Source organism: Ranitomeya imitator, chromosome 4 (assembly GCF_032444005.1).
Source record: "Ranitomeya imitator isolate aRanImi1 chromosome 4, aRanImi1.pri, whole genome shotgun sequence".
In the NCBI taxonomy this organism is placed as follows: Eukaryota; Metazoa; Chordata; class Amphibia; order Anura; family Dendrobatidae; genus Ranitomeya; species Ranitomeya imitator.
In genome coordinates, this window is record NC_091285.1 from 491,765,289 (window position 1) to 491,777,049 (window position 11,761).

The 11,761-nt window shown below is 36.6% G+C and overlaps 1 protein-coding gene across 2 annotated transcripts in view; it reads left to right on the top strand.

Moving 5' to 3' along the window:
- The window catches only part of ONECUT1 (one cut homeobox 1), a 64,181-nt gene extending 53,587 nt beyond the window's left edge, over window positions 1–10,594 (top strand). For both annotated transcript variants that reach the window (XM_069765970.1, XM_069765971.1), the window contains one exon: window positions 1,966–10,594. In XM_069765970.1, coding sequence (XP_069622071.1) covers window positions 1,966–2,252 — 287 coding nt within the window. In that variant the 3' untranslated portion in view covers window positions 2,253–10,594. The remainder of the gene's footprint in view (window positions 1–1,965) is intronic.
- Window positions 10,595–11,761: the final 1,167 nt, after the last annotated feature.

An 11,761-nucleotide genomic window follows, 5' to 3' on the forward strand; every position in this document is an offset into this window, starting at 1 on the left:
TTTTTGTCCACAGAGTCATGTGAGGTCTTGTTTTTTTGCGGGAAGAGTTGATGTTTTTATTGGTTCCATTTTCAGGCACGTGACATTTTTTGATCGTTTTTTATTCCGATTTTTGTGAGGCAGAATAACCAAAAAACAGCTATTAATGAATTTCTTTTGGGGGGGCGTTTATACCGTTCCACATTTGGTAAAGTTGATAAAGCAGTTTTATTCTTCGGGTCAGTGTGATTACAGCGATACCTCATTTATATCATTTTTTATGTTTTGGCGCTTTTATACGATAAAAACTATTTTATAGAAAAAATAATTATTTTTGCATCGCTTTATTCTGAGGACTATAACTTTTTTACTTTTTCGCTGATGATGCTGTATCATGGCTTGTTTTTTGCGGGACAAGATGACGTTTTCAGCGCTACCATTGTTATTTATATCTGTCTGTTTGATCGCGTGTTATTCCACTTTTTGTTCGGCGGTATGATAATAAAGTGTTGTTTTTTGCCTCGTCTTTTTTTTTTTTTTACCGCGTTCACTGAAGGGGTTAACTAGCGGGACAGTGTTATATGTGGGGTCGTTACAGACGCCGCGATACTAAATATGTGTACTTTTATTGTTTTTTTATTATTTAGATAAAGAAATGTATTTATGGGAACAATTTTTTTTTCTTTATTTAGGATTTTTTTTTTTTACACATGTGAATATTTTTTTTTTTTTACTTTATAACATTTCCCCAGGGGGGACATCATGTTATTGGGTCAGATCACTGATCTGACACTTTGCAGAGCACTGTTTCAGATCAGCGATCTGACATGCAGGGATGCAGGCTTACCAGCGCTTGCTCTGAGCAGGCGCTGGTAAGCCACCTCCCTTCAGGACCCGGATGTAGCCCTGCGGCCATTTTGGATCCGGGGCCTGCAGGGAGGAGACACTCGGTACAAGGTGAGCACATCGCCTTGTACTGAGGGTCTCAGGGAAGCCAGCAGGGAGCCCCCTCCCTGCGCAATGCTTCCCTATACCGCCGGAACACTGCGATCATCTTTGATCGCAGTGTGCCAGGGGTTAATGTGCTGGGGGTGGTTCGTGACCGCTCCTTGCACATAGTGCCAGATGTCAGCTGCGATAGTCAGCTGACACCCGACCGCGCTCCCCTCGTGAGCGCGGCCGATTGCATATGACGTACTATCCCGTCACTGGGAATTAAGTCCCAGGTCATCTCGACGGGATAGTACGTCATATGGGATTAAGCGGTTTAAGAGGATATTTATGATATTGTAGTAAGTTGACAAACTGCATCCCATTTTTACACCTTTTGGGGTAAATGTAACCAAAGTTTAAAACTTTATTTTTTGTTAGACACTGGTTCTCTTGCCATACACATTAGGTGCCTGTCGGGTGAACGATACTTTTGGTCGATCGTTTAGCCAACAGCAATCTCAACTGACTATCTCATACACAGGAGCGCTCGCTGGCCAAGGGCTCCAGTGTTCTTTATGAGGAAGCCACCAGCTGACCTATCGGTCGGCGGCTCATCTTCGTGAGAACGATGCAATTGGCAGTCCGAAAACAGACGTACGTGACCGACATCTCTCCCAGCCATACTCATTAGAGCCTCAGCCAAAGCCGTCAATATCAGCTGGCTCAGCCGAAATTAGTTGAATGTGTGTGGGGGCCTTTAGATGTATGCCAGTCACACATTTTCTAGTTACTCAGATGCCCTCATGTGTTGACTGTCTCAAATTGGCCAGACTAATATCTAGCAGGTTCTAGCATGAGATGACGATCTATCACACATTTGTACACCAGGAAAGGACTAATATGATATCTGTATATAATATGTGACAATATGTCTTTATTCACTAAAGTACTATTGTTTTGTATTTGTAATTTGATGAATGTAATATTTTAACACTGATAGTTATATTTCTTTTTTTTTCTTTTTCCCATTTTACTTTCTTCATTTTTTATTAGCTTGTAAACGAAAAGAACAAGATCATGGTAAAGACAGAGGAAACACACCAAAGAAGCCAAGGTTGGTCTTCACAGATGTCCAACGGAGGACTCTCCATGCAATATTCAAAGAAAATAAGCGTCCATCCAAAGAGTTACAGATCACTATTTCCCAGCAGCTTGGCTTGGAGCTCAGCACAGTCAGCAACTTCTTCATGAATGCTCGCAGAAGGAGTCTAGATAAATGGCAAGATGAGGGCAGCTCGGGAAACACATCATCTTCATCAAGCACTTGTACCAAAGCATGAAGGAAAAAAAAAAAGAAAAACATAAAAAAAAATAAAAAAAAATAAAAAAGAAACTACAACCTCGGTGGAAAAGCTTTAATACAAAGGACAAGGACCTCACAATAACAGGTTTATACTTTCAGAACTATTTCAATCCAAAATTATTTATAAATCCAAAGAAACCAAAGACTCATTTCTCCTGTATGGTGAACTTTTCTTGATAAGACATTTTTCAGGAGAACGACTTGCAAAAAAAAAAAAATACTAATGATGATGATACAAAATTCCACTGGCCTTACACCTTCAATCATCATTTCGACCTTCACCGTAGTTTGCTGTTTGGTGGTTTGGAGCATCGTGTTCTCTTTTTATTGAAAGGACTTCTTCTGATATGGGTTTTTTCATTTCCACCACACATTTAAACATGAAGGTGTATGGTGTATTAGTACTGTATACAATCCAGTGGTAAGGAACATGGTCATAACTTGTCTAAAGGTTGGGATATGGTGTGACCTACAAGTTGTCTTGAGTTCATTGGAACGGAGTGTAATTGTGTTGTTTGAACCTAGCGGTTTTAAGACTTGCCGGTAGTGCTCAAATGACTGAATGGCACCTAGACCTGTGCATTCTCTTTGTTTGTTAAGAGTTCTTCAGAAAATAGTGATACAACCTTTCCCACAAGTGCAACATACCAAAGATCATGTTTAGAATAGTAGTCCAGGTGTTTTATTCCAGTGATTTTAATATTCCAGTGATATTTTTACATAATGTTGTATGAAGAAGCGTAGGTATAAACAATTCTAATTTCTTACTAGATAATAATGAAAATTCACAAACATTCACTAAAAACAGGACTGTTATTTATAAGGAAACCAAATAACCATTGTAGTACCTGAGGCTACGATCTGCTCGAGCACAAATATTTTCAGTTTGTCTGATATTTTTACCCACACGCCACCATCTTACTATTTTGTATATTTACCATGAATCCGGTGTGTGAGAGGCTGTGTGGGGTGGGTGGATGAGATTAGGTGTGTGTACGAGTGTGTGTATGGTATCGTTTGTGGCCTTCAAAATATTTCCATTTCCTGCACCATTATTTTTTATAAGGCTTTGAATCCCACTGTATTATAAATCGTTTACCTCCACCCCATCAGCTCCCATAATCTTACCTGACACATAATAGCATATATAACAGTAAAAATATTTACGTTGAGGATTAGTGGGTATTTTTTTCTTTCCTGCTGTAGAACCTAAACTGACGCATTGTCCTTCAGCAATACAAATCCCAAAATTTGTGCTCTTGTAATCATTTGTTTCTGATTTTAATCAAGTTGTAACAATATCCAAACTGCAGTGACAGCAAACCAAAGACTTATATTATATGTTCAAGAGCCATGTTATATTTTTTTATGAACACTACATACACTACTCAATATGTAGTTGTCGGATGAACGATTGTTTAGCTGATCGTTTGACTGACAACTATTTCTCCCAACTTCTTATATACAAGAGTGCTCAGAGCGCGAAGAAAAGGATCAGCAGTCTAAAATTGCTGCAACCTTATTTCCCCCAACATCATCTGTCATGGGAAAGTCAGGAGGCCTCATACACATTAAAGTGTAGGCCAAGCTCACCGATATGGGTAGGTTTGGCCAACGCTAATTTAATCTCTATATGGGACTTTTTACAACCAATGGCTAGAGTTGTAGAATTGTAAATCCTGGTGTTCATAATTGGTTACACAATTGCAGTTTACTCAATGGTGGTCTATATCTGCTTTACATTTATTGACCGCCTTTACTTTACTAGGTGAGCAGGTTTTATTAGCTGATGAACCAGCAATAGTAACCAGTTCACTGATATAAGTAAAACTTACTGTATATTCTTTTTGTCCATTTTGGTCAACAGAATGTCAAGAGGCCTTTGTAAAACTTTGACTTACTTGTCATCCTCACTGTATCATAACAGTGCTTTATGCTATGTACTTTAATGATTCATAAGCCTAGATTTCAGACCACACAGCTGGACTATCGTTCCATCTACAGTGACATGACGTTTATCTACTAATTTAGTTTCAATCACAAATTACCATCATATTTAATTCCAAAGACAGCTAGAGTTGCACATTTATACCATAATAGACTTTAAAAACTAAATTCATTGATATATTTTTGCAGTTTTATAACAATGTCCAAGTTAGTAGTGTTCTGTAAATGTCTTGTTATGTAACCAGTAAATCCATTGCTGATACCAAAGAGTAATGTCTAATAGTAATGATGTTCTACTGGTATACAAAGAAGACGTGCAACTACAACTGTAACTATTCCATGCTGTACTATGATGAGTCCTTCCTATGTGCTCCATACACAAGAAATATTCCTTGAAGGGGTTGTCCAGGACCTAGTAGGTAACAGAGAATGCAAAGCAATCAGAAAGAATAAAAATCTACAATATCATATTCTAGATCGGCCATGGTTCTTCACATTTAGGCTACTTCAGATGTAAGCTATGCTGTAGACAGATGTCAAAGGGATATGCCCATGTCTGTTCATAGACAGATACACACCAACTTTCTCCGCACAAACGACGGCTCTGTAAGTTATATATATGTATATATATATATATCTATGTGTAGATATATATACTGTACATATATGTATACAAATATATCTATATATATAAATATATATATTTATAGATATATGTAGATTGTTTTTAAACTTTTTTACATTGCAGGTAGCTCTACGTTCCACAAGTTGTGTTGTATGTTTGCATGTTTTTGCCGAGGCTTTATAAAAATCATTTACAAATTGCAGCTCATCTGCAATGTGCAAACAAGGATCAATATTTAATGTAATATTTAATTGAAAACAAAATTTAGAAAATTTAGTGACAGTCTACAGTTCAGCACTGTAACCAATGAAGGCGATGCTATCTATCGGACAGAGCAAAACATTTTTCTTTCCCACTTTTTTTTTCCACAAGCATGGTTGTCCTTATTTTGGTATATTATATATTTTATACTCCTGTAGAGCCGCAGTTTAGCTTGCCAGACTCTAGTTACAATGTATGACCCTACTAACAATTGCTCTCCTTATTCATAAGATACAAATAATTTGTACAGGTTTTCTGCTACATTTTTCCCCGTGACCAAAACTTTGATAATTATTTATTCATTTATTATTCCCAGTTGCACATCACCATTTTTTACAGGAGTGATTTTGAGTCCATTTTGGGCCATACAGCGTTGCCTAAATTGGGCCTTTTAATAATGTTACTCCAGAGCAGTTTTCCACCTGCTGTACCACATTTTTTAAATTTATCTCGAATTTCCAGAAGTGCCACTGTTGTCATGTCTGATTCTGTGGCTCAGTCTCTTTTTACTTAAAAAGGGTTACGTTACAATACCAGACACATCCCAGAGACAAGAATGGCGCTATTTCCGGAAAAGCAAGATACTCTTTTTATTAATCTCAGACAAGACCATATCTGGGTTGTCCCCCCAAAAAAAATTACTCTCTTACATCTTGTAAAACATAGAAATTTTATTTTCATTAGATCGGAGAACTTTATTGCTCAAAGTTCTGTAGGCTCCACAACAGTTACAATACTATCTAGCACATAGGTTACTTGTATCTTTTTCCAAAATAACTAAAACCAAGAAAATGCACTTAGCACAGATTTCACATTTTCATTTCGAATATTTTTTACAAAGTTTCCCGTGTCCAGATATTCCTTTTGCCTATTTGGTATGGCAGCTTCTGGTGTTCTTATTATTTATGTTTTGATCCTTATTGAAAAGAACAGCAGGGAGCGTTATAAGAAGGAAACAGTTATATCTAGACACAAGAATTATTTTTTTTAAATAAAACAAATTTTTTTTTTCAATACATGTGCCGTTAAGAATCAGCAAAATTTTGCATGGTGCAAAGGAGGCCTGACTATGGTCACACAACCTAAAATACATTGTGCTGTTAAATATGTAGACCTCAGGACATGGCTTCTAAAGTTATACAGTTTTGTGGTGAAATACAAGAATGGTTCTGCAAAGATATGACACGTTACAAATTGCATTTATGAAAAACAAACTATACACAGTCAAATCTACCTGCTTCTACTACATGTTTCAGGGGGCAGAATTGTTTTTGCTTTTTCATCATGTTATTTTTGTTTGTCTGTACTGCTTAAATTTGCATTCTTTTGTATACCAAAGAGTCTTACGACAAGTCCTCTCACTAGAGCCAGGAAAAGCAGTAACCCAATAAAAATGTCTTTTTTTTCACACCAGATCAATGTCAAAAAGGAATAAAATAAGAAAAAAACTATGCATTTAGCAAACAAAGAGAAAGTACTTTGGCCTTGTTGCCTAATTAGCGTTTATGGTGCGTTCAATTTCCTATCACAGAGGTCAGGCTGATTTCATTGTACTGACCTTCTGGTCTATTGTTGTGTGGTTAGCTTTACAATACGTTTGGTAACAATTTCCTAAAAGGACAAAGAAGCAAAGAAAAAGCTGCTTCCGTGTGTAAAAAAAAAAAATGAAAAAATGTAAAGATCGACAATTTATAGTGTGAACCAAAGATGCTACCTCACTCAATTTCCATTTTCGTGATTTTAATCACACTGATGATACCAAAGAATACCAAAGATTTTTTTTCTTGCACGGCCTTCGTCTGCCAAAGGCACTCGGCGACCTTTCTTTGACTCCTGACCCATAACCCTTGACCTTTGAGAAATATAACTCTTTTTTTTTTTCATAAATATTATAATTAACCCCTTCAGGGTCAGAGGTGCTGTAAAACACCCTTGAGACTGATGGACTCAATAGCAGAGAGACCAGATGGCATATCATGATCATGGTCTGGCTCATCAATTTTCCTTAAAAAAAAAAAAAAATCACTAAGTTATTTGGAAATTGACTTTTTAAAATGCCCAAAAGCTAACATAATCATGTCTCTGGTTTCCCTATCAGGTACCTGGAAAATAAAGTTTTGCTTAATTTTATATTTAGGCTCTGTCCATTTTCATTCTTAAAATGTCCATTCCTTTCCCTTTCCGAGGCAATCATCAGCCCTCCTGCTGTTGTTGGCCTACAGGTCTCATAAATCAAATTCATCCAAACAAGCTCTAGTTTCCCTATGGTTGGTGGTTGACCTTCTATAAGCCAGACCATGGTCATTGCTTGTCACTGGTCATCTGATGCCCTCTAAAAAACAAAACAAAAGACACATAAAATCCATTACCAATGCTAGGAACAAAAAATAAAGCTTTAGGCAAAATTGTTGAAGACTTTGTAAACTCATAGGACGAGTGCCTTGCTTATACCAAAGTGTTAAACCGCTGTTGACCTCTTCTATCTCACCTTATATGTCTTTGAATACCTCAGCCTCTAAGAAAGGCCACTAATTAAATAATAATAATAATACTCATAAAGGAATAATTCTTCACCGTGGTGCTTTTGCAGTGCAACCATGCAATGAACATTTCTTCGATACCAAAGGATTTTATTTTTCACTCTTTTAGCTGATGAACCAAAGTTTTAGCTAGTCTTAGCTGTTGGCAGTCTCTTTTCATGCTCTCTCACTCTCTTGCCTGCGCCTGGCCAATCGCTTTGAGTACCTATTGCCTGGATGTAGGCCGTGCAGTCCTCTTACCAATTCCTTCAAATACCTCATAGTATAAGAAATCTTTAGGGTAATGTATAGAAAGTCTATGTGATAAGACAGAACTTACTAGTTTGGTAAATGTTAACCTTCATTCAAATGCTTTATAATCCATATTTATTTTATACCTGTTTTATGTTATTATTAAATCTTTTTGTTTTATTTTTTTTTTTCCAAATAAATTATTTTACCCATAGAATAGGAAGGGGTTGGGTCAGGACAGGTTGCAATTTAACGCAATGAAGGTTTTATTTTTGAACAAGGACGCTTTGTGTTTAATATTGAATTTTTTTTTTACAGGGTAAAACAAAAATGAAATCAATGTAATAATACACATTCTTTATGTTCCTTTTCAACGAGCTGTAAATTGAATCTTTCGTTTTTGATTTTAGTTATCTTTGCCTAATTTATGATGACATTTTAATAATGCCTGTATATAGTCCGTTTCAAAACAACCAAAGTTTCATGTTACAACCTTTTTATTTGTCTGCCGAGATAAAATGATGGAGAGATGTTTTTGTTTTTTGTTTTTTTTTAATCTCTTGACTGTGCAGGGTGTATAAAGAATAATCTTTGCAGACATTGTCGTGTGTTTTAAACACTGCCAGATCCCTATACCTTGTACTGACGAAGGTATTGTTATCAAACCAAAAAAGAAGTCATTTGTATGTATTTATGTACATTTTATGGGTTTTTGTTGTTAATTTATTTCTTAAGGGGTTACTTTGTGGGTATGACCTGCACATCCAAAGAATATTTCTGATGTTCAATGTTAATCAAGCACTGGCATTTGTGACTTTTTTCTTTTGAGTTGATTTGTTTATGTGTGTATATAAATATGTATAATTTGCCATAAGCACGGGTATAGAAAGAAGAGGGCGTTAAATGTTGGACGACAAGCAAACTTGTGTTTGGATATTTGCTCAACTTTATAAATAAATTGGTCATACTGAATTGATTTACAGAGGAGGAGGGAAACATGTTATGAACCGGATCATTCCTTTTGGTTGCTTTGTGGATACCAAACCAGTTACTAAGAGCAGCTGGACTGCTACCTAAGTAAGAGAAAAAAAATGCTGTGTAAATAATTTAAATAAAACATTGGTGGAAAAATAAAGTAAAAATAAAAATAATAAAAAAAAATGCATCTGAAAATGTGATACTTTCACTGCCCACTCTCTATGAAATATATTGATAGTACATTGCTAGTTCTACCCTATTTTTTTTAATGAAGGATGAAGCAAAAAATTAAAACTGTATACCAATCTTCAATTCACTAAACAAAGGCTGCAATAGGCTATATGACAACAAAGGACATCATGTGTCTATCAGGTGCATTCGCTCAGGCGGGATATGACAGGTAGTGGTCACTGTCAGGATTGTTGACAAAAAGGGTATTCTTATCTCCAAGACCCTATCCCAATATGTAGTCGGTGTAATAATAATAATAATATGTCTCTCATTCCATGTGCAGGGTATTGCAGTATGTTAGGTATTCATGGTTACGACCACTCATATAGTGACAGTCAGTTGTTAGTGGTCGTACCTATTGATAACTAAACTACTGCAATGCCCCGCACATGGGGTAAGTGACATAGCTAATCAGAAGAACTATACATTTCTAATTAGAGGTATTTCCGAATATTATTATTATGACCACATATTGGGATATGATCTTGAAGATAGGAATACCCCTTTAAATTCATCTATTATTATTAAGGCCCCATTGTAAAAAATGAATCCATTTTCCATGGTGCCTCTCCATCTAGTAAAGTGCATAAAGAATGAAAGTGATGCATCACAACATGTGCACACATCTGATTGTAGTCTCCAATATACTATTGTGAATTAGCGGGCTAACCATAGATATGGAGCAGATTTCTGCAGTAGTATAGGATGCCCTGTGTTCAGTTATAACTTCACAGGAGTGGCACTTGGCTGCGACCCACAACACAACCGGCACCGAGCATCTATTTCGGCAGTAAATAGAGGAACATTTTGAGTGGAGCTGGTACTTCATATGCTTGATCGGTCAGGGGAAAGACAAAAGATTGTGAATGCCGGTAGCAGTTAGGACACTGACCTCTCCATCTTCTTTTTGCTTTGTGATCCTTTTTCCATGGTGTATGCCCATACACTGCGCAGAACATTATTTAAAATGATTATTTTTTTTACTAATAAACTGTTAATGCGATGTAACCTTGACCTGTCCAACATGCGCGATAGGTGGAGTGAAGACCTGGTTGCACATGAGTCTAGTTGGCATAATAGAAGCCCGCCAAACCTCTATTGTCAAATGTAACCCCAATTTTGGGCTATATTAAATTGGATTTCATGCAGTTAGCTATGTACTATCCAAATTATTTCACATGAGCGGGTTGTAATACTTACTACTTTCAGATGCATGATTTTTCTACAGTTTTTCTACAGCTTTACTTCACATTTAAACTCTAGATTTGTCTTTTTGTGTTTTATTTCATTTTAGGGTTTTTTTTTCTTTTACCATAATTCCCATATAACTGAAATGCAGATGTGATGTGTCATTAACTCTTGTAAAATAATGTGCATTGATTTACTGTGCGACAAAGTCTTGTGTTTTGGAAACTGTTCTGACGTCTACAAGGCACATTTAAAAGTCTGCATCATTTTGCAGTGACAATTATTTTGATGTCAGAAAATGAAATAAATTTCATCAATGTATCCGCGCTCTTTACCCTTCTTCTTTCTTCGCATTCATTATTTTATTGTCTGTGCACTCCACTAAAATTGGACATATTTCTTACAATTAGTAGCATTGCAGCCCTTAAGAAATTACTGTCTGCAGCTATCATCCAGTATCGAAAGATATCCATCACTGCACACGATTGAAAAAAATCGTACAAAAGAGCTGAAATGGCCTTTCCAGAGTGTATTTAATTCTGACATAAAGATTTATTTGTTAGGCTGAGATAGTGCTGATCTGAGACGATACAGAATTAGATCTGCCATCTAGTTTTTTTTTTTCCTTGAAAAGAAAATTCTTGTTCTGCATCAGTTCTCTGGTTTAGAGAAAATATCTAATTGCCACAGTAGAAGTAAATGTATCTACCATACAGCTGGAGCAATGTATTGAATGGAGAAACACTAAAGTGGACATTCACATTGGAAAAATGTGAGAGCAGCTTCCCAAGGTGTCCAAAAATTAATTCTCATGAATAATGAATAAATTACTTAATATTTAATAAAGAACTTGTATCATTGGAGCACCTACCAAGGTAATCGCTTTCCAGCTTCTAATGGGATCCATCATCACTCAATGGTATGGTGCAGTCAGTGATGGCTAATTATTATTATTATTATTATCATGCCATTTATTCCATGGCGCTTTACATGTGAGGAGGGGTATACATAATAAAAAACAAGTACAATAATCTTAATCAATACAAGTCATGACTGGTACAGGAGGAGCGAAGACCCTGACGGCTCACAGTCTACAAGGGATGGGTGAGGATACAGTAGGTGAGTGTAGCAGTTTGGTGGATCGGTGGTTACTGCAGGTTGTAGGCTTGTCGGAAGAGGTGGGTCTTCAGGTTCATTCTGAAGGTTTCCATGGTAGGCGAGAGTCCGATATGTTGGGGTAGAGAGTTCCAGAGAAGGGGGGATGCGCGGGAGAAAGCTTGCATGCGATTGTGGGAAGAGAAGATAGAGGAGTCGAGAAGGAGATCTTGTGAGGATCTAATAGTAAGAGGCTGTAGAAAAGTAAATGGGCCCCATTCAAAGTTTTGTTATTGAGGTCACGGTTACTTATCGTGCCCTAATGTGTTCAATATCCCTTTACTTTTACAAGACATTTTCTTGTGCTCTGACCCCACTCCATGATCCCTA